We start from the raw sequence: 21,613 nt of genomic DNA on the forward strand, positions 1-21,613 counted from the left end.
TGTATTCTGTAGTTTGGTTTCGAAAATTAACATCCATATGATGAACTTGGTTAGATACAAAGAATTAATTCCCACTTCAATATGGGTTTTGCAGCCTGAGTCGTCAGTCTATAGACTACCTTGATGCAGCCCTCAATGCCACCCTTCCCTGTGCTAATCTGTTGATTTCTGCATCCTACACATACTCTGATAAGCTTGTCGTAATCATACCTTGGTCTACCACTACCGTTCTTACCGTCTACATTTCTCTCAAAAATTAACTGAACATGTGCTGAGTGCCTGCAGATGTGCCATATCATTCGATCGCATGTTCTGGTCAAATTTACCCAAATGGATCTCCTCTCACCAAGTCGATTCAATTTCGATCTACCTTCAACATTCTTAAGTAACACCACATTTCAAAAGATTCTATTCTCCTTTCTATGAACTAGTTATCGTCCATGTTTCACTTGCATACAATTCAATGCTCCAGCCTAAAGTTTTGAAAATCATCTTTCCATTTCCTCTATCAATGCTCGAAGTGAGAAAATTTATTATTTTCTTAAGAAAGTCGTTCCTTGCTTGTGCTAGTCTGCATTTTATGTCCTCCTTACTTTTGCTATCGTTAGTTATTTTACTACCCAACTAGCAATATTCATATACTTCCTTAAAGACTTCATTTCCTAATATAATATTTCCTGCATTGGCCATAGCATGGAAAAGATAAATATGGTGTGGATATTAATCCAGATCTTATGCAAGAATCCGGAAGCCTTTGGAAGGTAGGTTTACTGGCGGATGTTAGGTATCTCATGGAAGGGATTGTGCCCAGTACCGAGATGATGGACAGGCTACATAAAAAAGACGTAAGTATTACCGTCTACCGGAAGGCAATAGCTTGAATATTTCGGATACGTGATACGCAACGAAAAGTTAAAACAAATATGACTTCAGGGACCTGACTGATGAAGGACCTGAAAGACCGGTACCAGAAAAACTTCCCTGAGCTACAATATCCAGAAGCTTAAAGCGTAAAGTGTCATTTCCCGTAAACTTTTGAGTGTGGTAAACTAACAAATTGGCCAAAATATGGAACAGAATATATTATCTGGGGGTAATGATGTGGTGTGGATATTAACTCAGATCTTATGCAAGAATCCAAAAGCCTTTGAAATGTGGCTTTACTGGCTTCGATAGAAGATGACACACGAAAAAAAGAAAAGATGTGATAAAGTCAATTTTGGAAATCTCATTGTGGCTGACGTGCAAAACTTTCAAAAATATAAATTTAACATTTCTCTTATTTCAATGTGCTGCTTTTTTTAATGTACCTCGCTAAAGTTTGTATTCAACTCCTGGGCAACACTGTTACCTCTACACGTCTGAAGTTTGATAATGTTTCTACGTACTGTATGCTTGTCTCATTGGCTTTCATGAAGTGCCCTAAATCCTTTTCCCCTTCTGTCTCTGCCAAAGAATTCTTCCCAAAGTACTGCTGTCTGTTAGATCATCAGCCCAGAGGCTGGTTGAATCCTCAAGTTGCACCACGAAGGTTATGCGGTGATATGGAAACCGCAAAAGCAATGGCATCACCAAAATGAGGCGTACTAAGCAAGATGAGGAGTGAGGTAGTTTGCCATTGCTTTTCTTACTGGGCCAGAACGTGCTATTGCAGCACGACTGATCCTATGAGCAACACCTTTCATAACACTCAAACACACTGGTCATGATCCGCATGTCATTACACAGCACCGCCCATACCCCAGCAGCTCCCATATTGTCACAGGCATGGATGAGAGTGAGACTTCCGTGGAAGCTACACGTTTGCTCTAGCCTGTAACAAGAGACACATGCAAAAGGACTGAATCCATCAAAAATGGCAGTAGGCGGAAAGAAGTACTAAATTAAAAAAAAAATCCTGTAAGTTCATCCACCAGATCTCAGTATTTTAAATCTTCTTGAAGTATTTTTTCCTGTTCATCTCTTATTTCGTTGTCTTTCGAGGTTTTGGGCGTTGTAAATCTCTTTGCTGTGACTTTCAAGTCTCAATAGAGCTGAATAGGCTATACAATTTTCTTCACTTCTTCCCAACATGCTTATGATTTTCTCTCCATGTCTCTCTCCCTTCCTCGTCTTCATTAGTGTCCAGAAATATTCTTTCTATTATTATTAATTAATCGGTTGACCGTCCAGTGCTCGTTTTTCCCTCGAACTCAGCGAGGGATCCCACCTCTACCGCTTCAAGGGCAGTGTCCTGGAGCGTGAGACATTGGGTCGGGGATACAACTAGGGAGGAGGATCAGCACCTCGCCCAAGCATCCTCACCTTCTACACTGAACAGGGGCCTTTTGAGGAATAGGAGGATTAGAAGGGTTCGGCAAGGAAGTGGAAAGGGAGCTGCCATGGCCTTAAGTTAGGTACCATCCAGGCATTTTACCTGGATGAGAAGTGGGACACTACGGATAACACCTTCGAGGATGGCTGAGATGGGAATCGAACCCCTTCTACTCAGTTGACTCCCGATACTGAGTGAACCCCGCTCCAGTTCTCATACCATGTTTCAAATTTCGTGTCAGATCCGGGAATCGAAGCCGGTGGTGGAAGCTAATCACACTAACCACTATACCACAGAGGCGGACACCAACAATTATTCAACTCTACAATACATTGACACCCTCTAGACTTGAATGTGCTACTGTTATATGTAACCAATGTACAATAAAGACATCGAAATAATAGAAAGAGTTCAGAAACATTCACTGACATTTTTTTGTTGAGAAAATATGGTAAATTTCCTTTTGATATGAGCTACTAGGGTCAGCTCATAGATGCCCATTTCAAATCTCTTAGGTCGTGTAAGGATATGTGATATTATATTTATGTAAATAGTTGTCAATATCATTTTTGATAATTCGTATTTTATTTCATTATTAATGTCAAATTTCCGCTGGTGACTTTCACTTACGATCTACCGAGAAGATGTGAAAACAGTCGCTCACAATAACTCACCATTTCACGGAAAATGCAACAAGTATAATAGCATTGCCATGAACAGCATGAATCGATATTTTGCCTCCAACAAGCAGAATTTTGTGCAACTGCTTAGATTCATGATTTATGTAGTAAAGTTTAAAATGTGGTCTATGAACCAGTAGTTAATTTCGTTCGTTCGTAATCTGTTTACCCTACAAGGTCGGTTATTCCCTCGGACGCAGCCAGGGATCCCACATCTACCGACTCAAGGGCAGTGTCTTGGAACTTCAGACTCTGGGTCTGGGGATACAACTGGGGAGGATGACCAGTACCTCCTCCAGGCGGCCTCACCTGCTATGCTGAACAGGGGCCTTGTGGAGGGATGGGAAGTTTGGAAGGGATAGACAAGGAAGAGGAAAGGAAGAGGCCGTGGCCGTTAGGTACCATCCCGACTTTGCCTGGAGGAGAAGTGGGAAACCACGGAAAACCACTTCCAGGATGGCTGAGGAGGGAATTGAAACCCCCTCTACTCAGTTGACCTCCAGGGGCTGAGTGGACCCCGTTCCAGCCCTCGTACCACTTTTCAAATTTCGTGGCAGAGACGGGAATCTAACCCGCGCCTCTGGGGGTGGCAGATAATCACATTAACCACTACACTACAAAGTAGGAGTTATTAGTAATTATTACATGAAATTGTTACCATCCTTGCCATCATAAAGTTCTTTTTTATGTATTAATAACGCATATCTCATTATTATAATAATTCTTAAAATAAAAAGTATAGGTATTGTTATGTCTTTAATTTGTAAGGTGTACTGCAGTTGGAGACTTCTTCTCTGGTCTATGCTTATCATGAAAATTAAAATTAAAATATCAAGCTCACTCTGAATACATCTGCCTTTTGAAAACAGGCAATTATTTCCACAAATTCTCAGTTTGAGATTCTCTTTCCTTCTTCGCTTAAGAAGTTGGAAAAGTCTATCTTTACGTTGGTAAACGAGTGCAGTATTTCAATTTGGACGCGACGTACTTGTCCTGTCCTCGGTGGTGGGGGCGGGAGGAAGGTCACAAAACCACTGGCTACTTGGTATAAAAGAGAAGAACATTGAAGGAGCCAGTATCTGTCTCATCTGTAGCCAGCACTGACCACACAGGCACCAAACCACAGCATCATCATGAAGTTCTTGGTAAGATACAACTACCGTAATTACGTACTTTGGTTCATCATTAATATAGCAATTGATTGGCTACGAAACACAACAGCCTTTCAAGGTTTTTTCCCTTGCTCTTCCCTTTCTAGCCAGAGATAGTTTAGCCTCTGTCTTATTTCTGACCTGCTCTTTTGGAGAAATCTTAGGCCTATCTGGGCGAATATCGAGATCCTCGAGATGACTCACTTTTTCCCAGATATCAATTATTGTGATATATGCCGTATCTCATTCCTAGTGCACTTCTTGAAGCCACATAGGTTATACCTCCTCTTCTCTTGAAGGATGAGAATTAATGTGTTCGTCATCTTATCGATGCCTATAGTTCATTACTAGAGCCGGGAATTTTAGGCAGTAATAGGTCAGAGTGTCCGCCTCTGTGGTGTAGTGGTTAGCGTGATTAGCTGCCACCCCCGGAGGTCCGGGTTCGATTCCCGGCTCTGCCACGAAAATTTGAAAATTGGTACGAGGCCTGGAACGGGGTCCACTGAGCCTCGGGAGGTCAACTGAGTAGAGGTGGGTTCGATTCCCACCTCAGCCATCCTCGAAGTGGTTTTCCGTGGTTTCCCACTTCTCCTCCACGCGAATGCCGGGATGGTACCTAACTTAAGGCCACGGCCGCTTCCTTCCCCCTTCCTTGTCTATCCCTTCCAATCTTCCCATCCCTCCACAAGGCCCCTGTTCAGCATAGCAGGTGCGGCCGCCTGGGCGAGGTACTGGTCATTCTCCCCAGTTGTATCCCCCGACCAAGAGTCTGAATCTCCAGGACACTGCCCTTGAGGCGGTAGAGGTGGGATCCCTCGCTGAGTCCGAGGGAAAAGCCAAACCCGGAGGGTAAACAAATGATGATGATGAATAGGTCAGAGTGCAAACTTACTTCAGGGAGTAACAAGAGTACATTAATCTGCACAACGGCTGTGCTTTGAGGTTTGCTTGAACATTAGGGGTAAGGCCCATCAGAACCCATATAATGTATGTTATTCTCGCTACGTTGAGAAAGAGCTGGCTAGTGGTCACTTCCTAATAACTAAATTGGTTCACACGCTAACCTGTTACTGCATGTAATCCGGGCTCGTTTCATTACTGTTCTAGTATCTGCATCTAGGACTAATTTAACTAGGCTATGATTTCCGTAAGTAAAATGGCCAATTTCTTCACGTCCCTTGAGTAGCACGAGATCATCCACGAACGGTCCAGCTCCATGGCTAAATAGTCAGCATGCTAGCCTTTGGTCACAAGGGTGCCTGGTTCGATTCCAGTCAAGGTCGGGAATTTTAACCATGATTTGATTAATTTAGCTGGCACGGGGTCTGGGTATATGTGTCGTCATCACCATCATTTTTTTGTTTTCTATTTACTAAGTTTTACATTTCCTCGCTCTTTTCCCTAACCCTTTCATGAATGGCCGCTATTCAAATTTTCAAGTCTGATTCCTTTCCTTCATTTGCGAAGTTATTCTCCTCCATATTAAGTTTTCAGCTTCTCACATGAGGTCACTTTCCTTTTTACCTATTATCCATCATCCATTCCCACATAGCAGATCAGTTCAAGCGAAGAAATTTCGTAAGCGAACTAATAGCTGAAAGATCGGATGCAAAGTTATTCAGTATACAAAGCATGTTTTAATTACTGAGATGATTATGTTTACCTTTAAGAGATGATTAATGTTTGTTCAGATGTCATCATCATCATTGTGGTCATGTGACAGCATTTCGTTCTATCCTTCATTCAGAATATTTCTGCTACGTTTTTTATTGTTGGCTATTCTTTGTCTAGCCACATTTGTTCGAAGATTAGATTCCATTTTCTGGATCTATTATTTCGAGGTTTTCCGGTAGACTGGTTCTCCTGTCGACACTTTTCTAGCCGCCATAATCATCCACTTTTTTCAACAGCTACAATGTAGGTTTGGGTTTTGGTATTCCTTAATTCTCGAATTCCTTTCTCTCCATGCAGCGGTTTTTTTTATGGGGCCAAATTCTGCCTCGGCGTTATCTTTTCAAAACTATAAATCCTTGTTGCACCTTCATCATTGTACTTCCATGTTTCGACAAAGTGAGTTAACACGGTAAGATCATGGTTTTGTGTGTCCTTGATAATATTGTACTAACATACAGTTTATCATATGAGCAAGGATTTTCAGGAAGAAAAAGGTTGGAATGCAATCTTACTAAAGCGAGTAACAAGTATACACTATATTGTATAACGATTATGCTATGAGATTTGCATAAATATTAGGAGTATAGGCTATCAAAATCCCTAGAATGTATGTTTCTCTTTCTACATTGTGGAAGAGCGGGCTAGTCGACATTTCCTGCTCAATAAATAGCTTGCATTCTAACGTATTACTGCCTGAACATCCGGAGTCTATATCATATGTGCCTCTGATTTCTATGTACTTCATTTGTTGATACAGGGATCCCTCCTCGTGGCCATCGTCGCCCTGGTTGTCGTCGCTTCTGCCGTCGAAGAGTCCAGCAAGGAAAAGCGTGGTGTGGCTGGTCTCGCCTACCCCGGTTACGCCGGTCTGGGCTACTCCAACCTGGGTTACTCTAACCTGGGCTACACCAACTTGGGATACTCTGGACTCGGCTACTCCGGACTGGCCTACCCTGCCTACGCTGGTGCCTATGGTGGTGCCTATGGTTATGCTGCTGCTCCTCATTACATCGTCTAGATCACTTCTCGTCTCCCGTGAAAATTCTCTCTCTCTCTGTATTTCACTTCTCCTTCCTAATAAATTGAGCACTCTGTAAAACGTGTGACTTTCAATTTTTATTTCGTAACAACTAAACTGAAGATTGCCTTATGATTGTTCCTTTCATTTGAGTTCACGTTCCTGTTTTCCTAACCAGCCCTAACTAAAATAAAATTTCAGCTGGTCCTCAAATTTCAATAATAAGTGCTGAAATAGGAGGCACAAAACAATTTGTTACCGGATCGTTTGAGAACTGATCTGAGTAATTTATATTAGAAATGCACGTCTTGATGTGCGAACGAAAACTACATTGAGTAACACATTTGACATTGCTTACAAGAGTGTTGTAAAATCTTCTAAAGAATATTTTTGAACATGTTCATGCAAATCCAAAATGATAAAATTTCTTAATAGGATCACATCTTTAGTTCTTCAGGTGCAGTTTTCAAATGAATCTCGATATCTAGGGTGACAATTTCCAGAGACGAGGAATGAGGAACGGAAAACGGGAAAGCAGCAGAATTTTGAAGGACAGAGGATAGCATATAATTTTGAGACAGAATTAAATCCTCTTTCTGATATAATCAAGTCTTAAAGCTACGGATCATCCGAATATTTGTGTAACCAACAAAATGTGTGACAAGCAGGCTGCGATGTCAGGTATGGATGGATGGCCCGACAGCGTTACCTAGCAACCGTGCAGGCTATGTCTTATTGCTGGTGGTCATCTGAAATTAGTCTGATGGGTGGCCATGACCGAGAAACGTATAAGACATGTTTTTGGCCATTTTGTTTTCCCATAGGTAATTTTGACAGCATAATTCTTTGAACGTATTACATTTAAAATTTGTTTTATAAACCATGTTTTACATTTTGAACACTAAAAGGGAAATTTGTAATGATTGCAGGCATAGATAGAGTACAGAACGACAAATGTCTTAGTAGTTTACTTGTGGACATACTAACGTATTTGCAAAATCATTTTTTTTGTATTTTATTAGTTATATTAATCTTTTCGAAAAATTACTGCAAGGAGTGAAGCATTGGTTTGATTCTTCAATTTACCTAGCATCAAAAACACAGCAGTGTTAGTCCAACATTAAGTTTCGGCATATCACATCTACGTAATAAAAATCCTTACCCAGATGTTAGTATGGGCAACGTTTCATTATCGATTATTGAAATCATCGGAAACCATCGTGAGAACCAGAAAACCGAGATGGTTGCCTTGGGGTTAGGGGCTCGCATCTTGCATTCAGGAGACAGTGGGTTCGAATAACATTGCAGGCAGCCCTGAGGATGGTTTTGCGTGCTATCTCATTGTCTCACCGAGACAATGCCGGGGATGTGCCTTAATTAAGGCCACGGCCAATTACTTCCCATTCCTAGCATTTTCCTATGCCATTATCGCCATAAGACCCACCTGTGTCCGTGCGACGTGAAGAAAAAACAAAAAGTCAGTAAATGAAACATAGAGAAAACAGTTAATTTTAATTAACTAAAAAATAATATTTGCGGGCAATAACTGGTTTCTTTCTCGGAGTATTTTATAAAAACTCGAAACACAAGATTGTCCCTCAGCATTCGGGACAGGGGATCATGATATTAAAATCTTATTCCTTACCTTGTTTCATTAACAAAAACCCTTCTATAACTGTTATTGGATAATAATAATAATAATAATTCCTCGGCCACCGTGTTGCAGTCATTTAGATTTGATTTCATTATGACTACCTGCGTGTTACTTGCGGTGTTCTGTTGTACTTGGTGAGATGCCCTGTTCCTTCGTTGAATGATCAGAATAGTAGAGCCCTGTATTCGATTCCCGAACGGACCAGGTATTTTATCTGCATCTGATTAAAACGCTCCGTCTATGAGGTTAACAATTTGCGTTCGTCTTAATAAATCTTCGTTTACATAGGACACTCAATCAGCACTGATGTACACAGTAGGGAAATCATCCTTTCACATAGCGCTCGTGTCTGGAAACTAACTGAGAAAAAGTGCATCATTATATTCCAAATGTTTTTACAGGCATGTGATGGCGACACAGTTATAATGATGGTACGTTGGTACATAGTGCATGGCATACCGCTCCTCACCATTAGCTACCCTCTTCAGCCAACCGGATCACTTGCTCCAGGTTGGTATTCAGCAGGGTTTCTAAGGCATCAGATCAGCGGAAAGTAAAGCTTGTCATGTCGTGACTTCTCGTTGGAATTCCCTTGGGCCACCAATTCTCCACGTAGGGGCGCGAGCAAAGTGCCCAAAGAACGACTTTTGCATTAAGTTTTACGTCTCATGTAGATGAGATAACGCGAACTTCGTTACAAAGATGGATGCGCCAGTTCTATATGTTATCCACGGAATGCGAAACGTACGTTGTCAGCATCACAGCTCAAATGTCTCTACTCGGTGGTGGGCAGCGTTGCGTAAAATCCGGCCGTGGCCTTAGGTACCTTTCCCGCATTTGCCTGGAGGGGAAGGTAGGAAACCACAGAAAACCACTTCCAGGATGGCTGAGGTGGGAATCGAACCCACCTCTACTCATTTGACCTCCCGAGGCTGAGTGGACCCCGTTCCAGTCCTCGAAGCCGGGCCTCCGGGGGTGGCAGCTATTCACACAGAGGCGGACATGTAAACACACAACAGGAGATATTTAAGTAAACTTTGTGGAACCAAGGTCTGCAATGTTATATCACGCTTTGCACTCACCAAACTAGTTCTTCTCCACGCCAGTGACTCATGTCAGGCGACTCAACATGAGTAAGATGTAAGTCCGCAAGCAAGGGATTTTTGGCATTGTAGCCCGGATAGCTCAGTCGGTAGAGCATTAGGCTTTTAACCTAAGGGTCCAGGGTTCGAGTCCCTGTTCGGGCGGTAATTTTTATCCGCCCCTGTACATTTCAACTATTGGTCTCTAACGGGTAGCTATCGTTTGAAATTATCGTTGTATAAGATGCCATAGTTGTTCCCAACTCTTTCACCGAGTCTGTTGCTATTTTCATACCATTTTCATATCATGATCAAATGTAATAATTAATACACAAGATCAACAGTGTTCGCCTCTGTGGTGTAGTGGTTAGTATGATTCCCGTCTCTGCCACGAAATTTGAAAAGTTGTACGAGGGCTGGAACGGGGTCCACTCAGCCTCGGTCAACTGAGTAGATGGGGGTTCGATTCCCTACTCAACTATCCTCGAAGTGGTTTTCCGTGGTCTCCCACTTCTCCGGGTAAAAGCCGGGATGGTACCTAACTTAAGGCCGCGGCCGCTTCCTTCCTTCTTCCTTGTCTATCCATTCCAATCTTCCCATACCCCTGCAAGGCCCCTGTTCAGCATAGCAGGTGAGGCCGCCTGGGCGAGGTACTCCCCAGTTGTATCCCCCGACCCAGAGTCAGAAGCTCCAGGACACTGCCCTTGAGGCGGTAGAGGTGGGATCCCTCACTGAGTCCGAGGAAAAAACGGACCCTGGAGGGAAAACAGATTACGAACGAACAAAATTTAATATTACACTTCGAGGTGACGGTGCATTATATTCCGTAACCTTCTTTTTCGACATCAAAATTTCACGTCTGTTCTCAGATATAAGTTCCCTGTAACCAAGTGTCCTGATAGGCCTCCGAAGAGGCATGGTGCAGGTTATTCTATTTGACGCCCATGTGCGACCTGCAACATCTGAATGCGAGATGATGATGAGCTAGGGAGGTGAAATATTTCGGCAGATAGTCTAATCCTGTCGAATAACAACAAGGGGACTGTTCGGAGCTTAACGTCTCAAGTGATTCCTCCTTCGGAAAGTAAAGATCATTTACAGAGAATAGGGAATCTCAAAGCCACCTCTATATTATGACATTGCTCCCTTGCTTCAACACTTTATTGATTGGCTGCATTATTTCCCACTCTCATTCGCTGAATTCGTCTCTGATAATTTATGATTCCCTTGGATAATGATACAATTAATTGAGTACCTCTTTCGCATTAGTATGAGGTATAAGATTAGCTGCCACCCCCGGAGGCCCGGGTTCGTTTCCCGGCTCTGCCACGAAATTTGAAAAGTGGCATGAGGGCTGGAACGGGGTCCACTCAGCCTCGGGAGGTCAACTGAGTAGAGGAGGGTTCGATTCCCACCTCAGCCATCCTGGAAGTGGTTTTCCGTGGTTTCCCACTTCTCCTCCAGGCAAATGCCGGGATGGTACCTAACATAAGGCCACGGCCGCTTCCTTCCCTCTTCCTTGCCTATCCCTTCCAATCTTCCCATCCCTCCACAAGGCCCCTGTTCAGCATAGCAGGTGAGGCCGCCTGGGCGAGGTACTGGTCATTCTCCCCAGTTGTATCCCCGACCAGGAGTCTGAAGCTCCAGGACACTGCCCTTGAGGCGGTAGAGGTGGGATCCCTCGCTGTGTAAGGGGGAAAAGCCGACCCTGGAGGGTAAACAGATGATGATCATGATGATGAGGTATAAGCCTCTATATGTGCTCGTCAGTTACACAGAGGGAAAGATGCAGTGAAACTAGGGATGCTCCTGAAGGTATGAATTGGAAGGGTTTTGTTTAAATTTAACTCCCCAGTAAGTAAAAATTATTCTGAAAGTTAGGAGCTTGTCCGCCTCTGTGGTGCAGTGGTCAATGTGATTATCTGCCATCCCCGGATGCCCGGATTCGATTCCCGGTTCTGGCACGAAATTTGAAAAGTGATACGAGGGCTGGAATGGGGTCCACTCAGTCTCGGGAGTTCAACTGAGTAGAGGTGGGTTCGATTCCCAAGTCAGCCATCCTGGAAGTGGTTTTCCGTGGTTTCCTACTTCTCTTCCAGGCTAATGCCGGGATGGTACCTACCTTAAGGCCACGGCCGCCTCCTTCCCTCTTCCTTGCCTATCCCTTCCAATCTTCCCATCGCTCCACAAGGCCCCTGTTTAGCATAGTGGGTAAGGCCGCCTGTGCGAGGTACTGGTCATCCTCCCCAGTTGTATCCCCGACCCAGAGCCTGAAGCTCCAGGACACTGCCCTTGAAGCGGTAGAGGTGGGATCCCTGGCTGCGTCCGAGGAAAAAATCAGCCCTGAAATGTAGACGGATTAAATACTACTACTACTACTACTACTACTACTACTAATAATAATAATAATAATAATAATAATAATAATAATGTCTTACCATCTGACTAAAAATGTCTATAACAAAAGATCTATATCTCTGAATGCATAAATCAAACACTATTGCACTGTCATCCGGCCAGAGGCTCTATATGCAGCGGAGTGTCTCGCCATGAACAAAAAGGCATGATGGAGGCCAAGGAAAGAAAAAAATTTGAGAAAAATCTTAGGCTCAGTCGAAGACAACGGCGTGTTTAGAAGACAGCACAACCAGGAGTTGTACTCGCATGTGGAGGAAATAACCGACGTGATGCGAAAAAGGATGATTACTTTTTATGGACACATGGCCCGAATGAAGTCAACACGGTTAACCAACCGCATTTTCACTTTCCTCCAAGAGAAAAAGGCAAAAAGGGCATGGTTCAGTGAGGTACAGAAAGAGCTGCAGAAGATTGGGATCTCATTTGAAGATATCCAGGAGAGTTGACCCGCTTAATAAAAAAACTCCAAGAACATCAGAGTTTCCAACCAAAGCCGACGCTGAAAACTGGGAAGGCATGGACGAAAGAGCGAAAGGAGCAACACCGTATACGAATGAAGGAATACTGGACCAACATTAAAGCTCAAAGGAAACAGTTGGAATGACGTGGTCCTTAGCTGGTCGAAACGAAATGATGATAATAATAATAATAATAATAATAATAATAATAATAATAATAATAATAATAATAATAATAATAATAATAATAATAATAATAATAATAATCGTGCCGGAAAGTCCACCTCGACGTCGCGCATTCAAAATTAGCGCCTAAATGAACTCCTCTATCGAACTGAAGTGGAAACAGGAAATTAGAACTTGAATCAGAAGATGTCACCACCGAAAAATTATGTAATTTTGTTATTGTGAAGCTTCCTAAACTGACTGAATTTCTCCTTGTTTTGGTTTGCTCTACATCAAGAAGTTCTAAATAAGTACTAAAATTAAAAAGAAATCCTGTAAGTTCATCTACTAGATCTCAGTATTTTAAATTTTCTTGAAGAATTTTTTCCTGTTCATCTCTTATTTCGTTGTCTTTCGAGGTTTTCTGCGTTGTAAATCCTTTTGCTGTGACTTTCAAGTCTCAATAGAGCTGAATAGGCTATACAATTTTCTTCACTTCTTCCCAACATGCTTATGATTTTCTCTCCATGTCTCTCTCCCTTCCTCGTGTTCATAACTGTACAGAAATATTCTTTCTATTATTATTAATTAATCTGTTGACCGTCGAGTATTCGTTTTTCCCCTCAGACTCAGCGAGGGATCCCACCTCTACCGCTTCAAGGGCAGTGTCCTGGATTGTGAGCCATTGGGTCGGGGATACAACTAGGGAGGAGGATCAGCACCTCGCCCAAGCATCCTCACCTGCTACACTGAACAGGGGCCTTGTGACGAACAGGAGGATTAGAAGGGTTCGGCAAGGAAGTGGAAAGGGAGCTGCCATGGCCTTAAGTTAGGTACCATCCAGGCATTTTACCTGGATGAGAAGTGGGACACTACGGATAACACCTTCGAGGATGGCTGAGATGGGAATCGAACCCTTTCTACTCAGTTGACTCCCGATACTGAGTGAACCCCGCTCCAGTTCTCATACCATGTTTCAAATTTCGTGTCAGATCCGGGAATCGAAGCCGGTGGTGGAAGCTAATCACACTAACCACTATACCACAGAGGCGGACACCAACAATTATTCAACTCTACAATACAATGGCACCATCTAGACTTGAATGTGCTACTGTTATATGTAACCAATGTACAATAAATATATCGAAATAATAGAAAGAGTTCAGAAACATTCACTGATACTTTTTTGTTGAGAAAATATGGTAACTTTCCTTTTAATATGAGCTACTAGGGTCAGCTCATAGATGCCCATTTCAAATGTCTTAGGTCGTGTAAAGATATGTGATATTATATTTATGTAAATAGTTGTCAATAGAAATTTTGATAATTCGTATTTTATTTCATTATTAAAGTCAAATTTCCGCTGGTGACTTTCACTTACGATCTACCGAGAAGATGTGAAAACAGTCGCTCACAATAACTCACCATTTCACGGAAAATGCAACAAGTATAATAGCATTGCCATGAACAGCATGAATCGATATTTTGCCTCCAACAAGCAGAATTTTGTGCAACTGCTTAGGTTTATGATTTAGATAGTAAAGTTTAAAATGTGGTCTATGAACCAGTAGTTAATTTCGTTCGTTCGTAATCTGTTTACCCTACAAGGTCGGTTATTCCCTCGGACGCAGCCAGGGATCCCACATCTACCGACTCAAGGGCAGTGTCTTGGAACTTCAGACTCTGGGTCTGGGGATACAACTGGGGAGGATGACCAGTACCTCCTCCAGGCGGCCTCACCTGCTATGCTGAACAGGGGCCTTGTGGAGGGATGGGAAGTTTGGAAGGGATAGGCAAGGAAGAGGGAAGGAAGCGGCCGTAAGTTAGGCACCATCCCGACTTTGCCTGGAGGAGAAGTGGGAAACCACGGAAAACCACTTCCAGGATGGCTGAGGAGGGATTTGAAACCCCCTCTACTCAGTTGACCTCCAGGGGCTGCGTGGACCCCGTTCCAGCCCTCGTACCACTTTTCAAATTTCGTGGCAGAGACGGGAATCTAACCCGCGCCTCTGGGGGTGGCAGGTAATCACACTAACCACTATACTACAAAGGAGGAGTTATTAGTAATTATTACATGAAATTGTTACCATCCTTGCCATCATAAAGTTCTTTTTTATGTATTAATAACGCATATCTCATTATTATAATAATTCTTAAAATAAAAAGTATAGGTATTGTTATGTCTTTAATTTGTAAGGTGTACTGCAGTTGGAGACTTCTTCTCTGGTCTATGCTTATCATGAAAATTAAAATTAAAATATCAAGCTCACTCTGAATACATCTGCCTTTTGAAAACAGGCAATTATTTCCACAAATTCTCAGTTTGAGATTCTCTTTCCTTCTTCGCTTAAGAAGTTGGAAAAAGTCTATCTTTACGTTGGTAAACGAGTGCAGTATTTCAATTTGGACGCGACGTACTTGCCCTGTCCTCGGTGGTGGGGACGGACGAAGATCACACAACCACTGGCTACTTGGTATAAAAGAGAAGAACTTTGAAGGAGCCAGTATCTGTCTCATCTGTAGCCAGCTGACCACACAGGCACCAAACCACAGCATCATCATGAAGTTCTTGGTAAGATACAACTACCTTAATTACGTACTTTGGTTCATCATTAATACAGCCATTGATTGGCTACGAAACACAACAGCCTTTCAAGGTTTTTTCCCTTGCTCTTCCCTTTCTAGCCAGAGATAGTTTAGCCTCTGTCTTATTTCTGACCTGCTCTTTTGGAGAAATCTTAGGCCTATCTGGGCGAATATCGAGATCCTCGAGATGACTCACGTTTTCCCAGATATCCTCTATTGTGATATATGCCGTATCTCATTCCTAGTGCAGTTCTTGAAGCCACATAGGTTATACCTCCTCTTCTCTTGAAGGATGAGAATTACTGTGTTCGTCATCTTATCGATGCCTATAGTTCATTACTAGAGCCGGGAATTTTAGGCAGTAATAGCTCAGAGTGTCCGCCTCTGTGGTGTAGTGGTTAGCGTGATTAGCTGCCACCCCCGGAGGTCCGGGTTCGATTCCCGGCTCTGCCACGAAAATTTGAAAATTGGTACGAGGGCTGGAACGGGGTCCACTCAGCCTCGGGAGGTCAACTGAGTAGAGGTGGGTTCGATTCCCACCTCAGCCATCCTCGAAGTGGTTTTCCGTGGTTTCCCACTTCTCCTCCAGGCGAATGCCGGGATGGTACCTAACTTAAGGCCACGGCCGCTTCCTTCCCCCTTCCTTGTCTATCCCTTCCAATCTTCCCATCCCTCCACAAGGCCCCTGTTCAGCATAGCAGGTGAGGCCGCCTGGGCGAGGTACTGGTCATTCTCCCCAGTTGTATCCCCCGACCAAGAGTCTGAATCTCCAGGACACTGCCCTTGAGGCGGTAGAGGTGGGATCCCTCGCTGAGTCCGAGGGAAAAGCCAAACCCGGAGGGTAAACAAATGATGATGATGAATAGGTAAGAGTGCAAACTTACTTCAGGGAGTAACAAGAGTACATTACTCTGCACAACGGCTGTGCTTTGAGGTTTGCTTGAACATTAGGGGTAAGGCCCATCAGAACCCATATAATGTATGTTATTCTCGCTACGTTGAGAAAGAGCGGGCTAGTCGTCACTTCCTAATAACTAAATTGGTTCACACGCTAACCTATTACTGCATGTAATCCGGGCTCGTTTCATTACTGTTCTAGTATCTGCATCTAGGACTAATTTAACTAGGCTATGTTTTTCGTAAGTAAAATGGCCAATTTCTTCACGTCCCTTGAGTAGCACGAGATCATCCACAAACGGTCCAGCTCCATGGCTAAATAGTTAGCATGCTGGCCTTTGGTCACAAGGGTGCCGGGTTCGATTCCAGTCAGGGTCGGGAATTTTAACCATGATTTGATTAATTTAGCTGGCACGGGGTCTGGGTATATGTGTCGTCATCACCATCATATTTTTGTTTTCTATTTACTAAGTTTTACATTTCCTCGCTCTTTTCCCTAACACTTTCATGAATGGCCGCTATTCAAATTTTCAAGTCTGATTCCTTTCCTTCATTTGCGAAGTTATTCTCCTCCATATTAAGTTTTCAGCTTCTCACATGAGGTCACTTTCCTTTTTACCTATTATCCAATATCCATTCCCACATAGCAGATCAGTTCAAGCGAAGAAATTTCGTAAGCGAACTAATAGCTGAAAGATCGGATGCAAAGTTATTCAGTATACAAAGCATGTTTTAATTACTGAGATGATTATGTTTACCTTTAAGAGATGATTAATGTTTGTTCAGATGTCATCATCATCAATATCATCATCATCATCATCACTGTGGTCATGTGAACAGCATTTCGTTCTATCCTTCATTCAGAATATTTCTGCTACGTTTTTTATTGTTGGCTATTCTTTGTCTAGCCACATTTGTTCGAAGATTAGATTCCATTTTCTGGATCTATTATTTCGAGGTTTTCCGGTAGACTGGTTCTCCTGTCGACACTTTTCTAGCCGCCATAATCATCCACTTTTTTCAACAGCTACAATGTAGGTTTGGGTTTTGGTATTCCTTAATTCTCGAATTCCTTTCTCTCCATGCAGCGGTTTTTTTTATGGGGCCAAATTCTGCCTCGGCGTTATCTTTTCAAAACTATAAATCCTTGTTGCACCTTCATCATTGTACTTCCATGTTTCGACAAAGTGAGTTAACACGGTAAGATCATGGTTTTGTGTGTCCTTGATAATATTGTACTAACATACAGTTTATCATATGAGCAAGGATTTTCAGGAAGAAAAAGGTTGGAATGCAATCTTACTAAAGCGAGTAACAAGTATACACTATATTGTATAACGATTATGCTATGAGATTTGCATAAATATTAGGAGTATAGGCTATCAAAATCCCTAGAATGTATGTTTCTCTTTCTACATTGTGGAAGAGCGGGCTAGTCGACATTTCCTGCTCAATAAATAGCTTGCATTCTAACGTATTACTGCCTGAACATCCGGAGTCTATATCATATGTGCCTCTGATTTCTATGTACTTCATTTGTTGATACAGGGATCCCTCCTCGTGGCCATCGTCGCCCTGGTTGTCGTCGCTTCTGCCGTCGAAGAGTCCAGCAAGGAAAAGCGTGGTGTGGCTGGTCTCGCCTACCCCGGTTACGCCGGTCTGGGCTACTCCAACCTGGGTTACTCTAACCTGGGCTACACCAACTTGGGATACTCTGGACTCGGCTACTCCGGACTGGCCTACCCTGCCTACGCTGGTGCCTATGGTGGTGCCTATGGTTATGCTGCTGCTCCTCATTACATCGTCTAGATCACTTCTCGTCTCCCGTGAAAATTCTCTCTCTCTCTGTATTTCACTTCTCCTTCCTAATAAATTGAGCACTCTGTAAAACGTGTGACTTTCAATTTTTATTTCGTAACAACTAAACTGAAGATTGCCTTATGATTGTTCCTTTCATTTGAGTTCACGTTCCTGTTTTCCTAACCAGCCCTAACTAAAATAAAATTTCAGCTGGTCCTCAAATTTCAATAATAAGTGCTGAAATAGGAGGCACAAAACAATTTGTTACCGGATCGTTTGAGAACTGATCTGAGTAATTTAGATTAGAAATGCACGTCTTGATGTGCGAACGAAAACTACATTGAGTAACACATTTGACATTGCTTACAAAAGTGTTGTAAAATCTTCTAAAGAATATTTTTGAACATGTTCATGCAAATCCAAAATGATAAAATTTCTTAATAGGATCACATCTTTAGTTCTTCAGGTGCAGTTTTCAAATGAATCTCGATATCTAGGGTGACCATTTCCAGAGACGAGGAATGAGGAACGGAAAAGGGGAAAGCAGCAGAATTTTGAAGGACAGAGGATAGCATATAATTCTGAGACATAATTAAATCCTCTTTCTGATATAATCAAGTCTTAAAGCTACGGATCATCCGAATATTTGTGTAACCAACAAAATGTGTGACATGCAGGCTGCGATGTCAGGTATGGATGGATGGCCCGACAGCGTTACCTAGCAACCGTGCAGGCTATGTCTTATTGCTGGTGGTCATCTGAAATTAGTCTGATGGGTGGCCATGACCGAGAAACGTATAAGACATGTTTTTGACCATTTTGTTTTCCCATAGGTAATTTTGACAGCATAATTCTTTGAACGTATTACATTTAAAATTTGTTTTATAAACCATGTTTTACATTTTGAACACTAAAAAGGAAATTTGTAATGATTGCAGGCATAGATAGAGTACAGAACGACAAATGTCTTAGTAGTTTACTTGTAGACATACTAACGTACACTGACTGACAGAGCAAATGCAACACCAAGAAGGAGTGGTCAGAACTTTATGCCAATTGCAGGGTAGACTGACGTCACTGAGGTATGCTCATGATGTGAAATGCGCCGCTGTGCTGCGCACGTAGCGAACGATAAATGGGACACGGCGTTGGCGAATGGCCCACTTCGTACCGTGATTTCTCAGCCGACAGTCATTGTAGAACGTGTTGTCGTGTGCCACAGGACACGTGTATAGCTAAGAATGCCAGGCCGCCGTCAACGGAGGCATTTCCAGCAGACAGACGACTTTACGAGGGGTATGGTGATCGGGCTGAGAAGGGCAGGTTGGTCGCTTCGTCAAATCGCAGCCGATACCCATAGGGATGTGTCCACGGTGCAGCGCCTGTGGCGAAGATGGTTGGCGCAGGGACATGTGGCACGTGCGAGGGGTCCAGGCGCAGCCCGAGTGACGTCAGCACGCGAGGATCGGCGCATCAGCCGCCAAGCGGTGGCAGCCCCGCACGCCACGTCAACCGCCATTCTTCAGCATGTGCAAGACACCCTGGCTGTTCCAATATCGACCAGAACAATTTCCCGTCGATTGGTTGAAGGAGGCCTGCACTCCCGGCGTCCGCTCAGAAGACTACCATTGACTCCACAGCATAGACGTGCACGCCTGGCATGGTGCCGGGCTAGAGCGACTTGGATGAGGGAATGGCGGAACGTCGTGTTCTCCGATGAGTCACGCTTCTGTTCTGTCAGTGATAGTCACCGCAGATGAGTGTGGCGTCGGCGTGGAGAAAGATCAAATCCGGCAGTAACTGTGGAGCGCCCTACCGCTAGACAACGCGGCATCATGGTTTGGGGCGCTATTGCGTATGATTCCACGTCACCTCTAGTGCGTATTCAAGGCACGTTAAATGCCCACCGCTACGTGCAGCATGTGCTGCGGCCGGTGGCACTCCCGTACCTTCAGGGGCTGCCCAATGCTCTGTTTCAGCAGGATAATGCCCGCCCACACACTGCTCGCATCTCCCAACAGGCTCTACGAGGTGTACAGATGCTTCCGTGGCCAGCGTACTCTCCGGATCTCTCACCAATCGAACACGTGTGGGATCTCATTGGACGCCGTTTGCAAACTCTGCCCCAGCCTCGTACGGACGACCAACTGTGGCAAATGGTTGACAGAGAATGGAGAACCATCCCTCAGGACACCATCCGCACTTTTATTGACTCTGTACCTCGACGTGTTTCTGCGTGCATCGCCGCTCGCGGTGGTCCTACATCCTACTGAGTCGATGCCGTGCGCATTGTGTAACCTGCATATCGGTTTGAAATAAACATCAATTATTCTTCCGTGCCGACTCTGTTTTTTCCCCAACTTTCATCTCTTTCGAACCACTCCTCCTTGGTGTAGTATTTGCTCTGTCAGTCAGTGTATTTACAAAATCATTTTTTTGTATTTTATTAGTTATATTCATCTTTTCAAAAAATTACTGCAAGGAGTGAAGCATTGGTTTGATTCTTAAATTTACCTAGCATCAAAAACACCGCAGTGTTAGGCCAACATTAATTTTCGGCATATCACATCTACGTAATAAAAATCCTTACCCAGATGTTAGTATGGGCAACGTTTCATTATCGATTATTGAAATCATCGAAAACCATCGTGAGAAGCAGAAAACCGAGATGGTTGCCTTGGGGTTAGGGGCTCGCATCTTGCATTCAGGAGACAGTGGGTTCGAATAACATTGCAAGCAGCCCTGAGGATGGTTTTGCGTGCTATCTCATTGTCTCACCGAGACAATGCCGGGGATGTGCCTTAATTAAGGCCACGGCCACTTATTTCCCATTCCTAGCATTTTCCTATGCCATAAGACCCACCTGTGTCCGTGCGACGTGAAGAAAAAACAAAAGTCAGTAATTGAAACATAGAGAAAACAGTTAATTTTAATTAAATAAAAATAATATTTGCGGGGCAATAACTGGTTTCTTTCTCCGAGTATTTTATAAAATCTCGAAACACAAGATTGTCCCTCAATATACGGGACAGGCAATCATGATATTATTCCTTACCTTGTTTCATTAACAAAAACCCTTCTATAACTGTTCTTGGATAATAATAATAATAATAATAATAATAATAATAATAATAATAATAATAATAATAATAATAATAATATTAATAATAAGTCCTCGGCCACCGTGTTGCAGTCATTTAGATTTGATTTCATTATGACTACCTGCGTGTTACTTGCGGTGTTCTGTTGTACTTGGTGAGATGCCCTGTTCCTTCGTTGAATGATCAGAATAGTAGAGCGCTGTATTCGATTCCCGAACGGACCAGGTATTTTATCTGCATCTGATTAAAACGCTCCGTCTATGAGGTTAACAATTTGCGTTCGTCTTAATAAATCTTCGTTTACATAGAACACTCAATCAGCACTGATGTACACAGTAGGGAAATCATCCTTTCACATAGCGCTCGTGTCTGGGAAGTAACTGAGAAAAAGTGCAACAAAATGTTGGAAGTACAGGGTGACCAAAATATAACTATTCAGTGCATTGTAGATAATATTTAGGAATGACATAGGGGTTTCAACTGTTTGAATACGTTCACAATCCGAACACTCGTGTCTGGAGCACGGTAAACCCTAAGAGTGGAAGAAAATGGCTCTACACGATCAAAAGGTCGGGATATGGTGTTCGATAAGTTAGCCGCGTGATACTGGGGCAA

General features: G+C 43.1%; 2 protein-coding genes and 1 non-coding gene across 3 annotated transcripts; all 3 read left to right on the top strand.

Annotated features, from left to right (window-relative positions):
* The first annotated feature begins 4,094 nt into the window (after positions 1-4,094).
* On the top strand, positions 4,095-6,895 carry LOC136883199 (lamprin 1.8-10). Its single transcript, XM_067155392.2, has 2 exons — positions 4,095-4,139; positions 6,577-6,895. Exons 1-2 carry the CDS (start codon positions 4,128-4,130, stop codon positions 6,835-6,837), a joined length of 273 nt encoding a protein of 90 aa, XP_067011493.2. The 5' UTR covers positions 4,095-4,127; the 3' UTR covers positions 6,838-6,895.
* Positions 6,896-9,665: 2,770 nt separating this feature from the next.
* TRNAK-UUU (transfer RNA lysine (anticodon UUU)) lies at positions 9,666-9,738 on the top strand. The gene has a single exon. It is a non-coding gene; the product is annotated as a tRNA-Lys (tRNA).
* A 5,412-nt stretch (positions 9,739-15,150) lies between these two features.
* LOC137502698 (lamprin 1.8-10-like) lies at positions 15,151-17,964 on the top strand. Its single transcript, XM_068229676.1, has 2 exons — positions 15,151-15,186; positions 17,646-17,964. Exons 1-2 carry the CDS (start codon positions 15,175-15,177, stop codon positions 17,904-17,906), a joined length of 273 nt encoding a protein of 90 aa, XP_068085777.1. The 5' UTR covers positions 15,151-15,174; the 3' UTR covers positions 17,907-17,964.
* Positions 17,965-21,613: the final 3,649 nt, after the last annotated feature.

The sequence above is a fragment of the Anabrus simplex genome, chromosome 11, assembly GCF_040414725.1.
Source record: "Anabrus simplex isolate iqAnaSimp1 chromosome 11, ASM4041472v1, whole genome shotgun sequence".
In the NCBI taxonomy this organism is placed as follows: domain Eukaryota; kingdom Metazoa; phylum Arthropoda; class Insecta; order Orthoptera; family Tettigoniidae; genus Anabrus; species Anabrus simplex.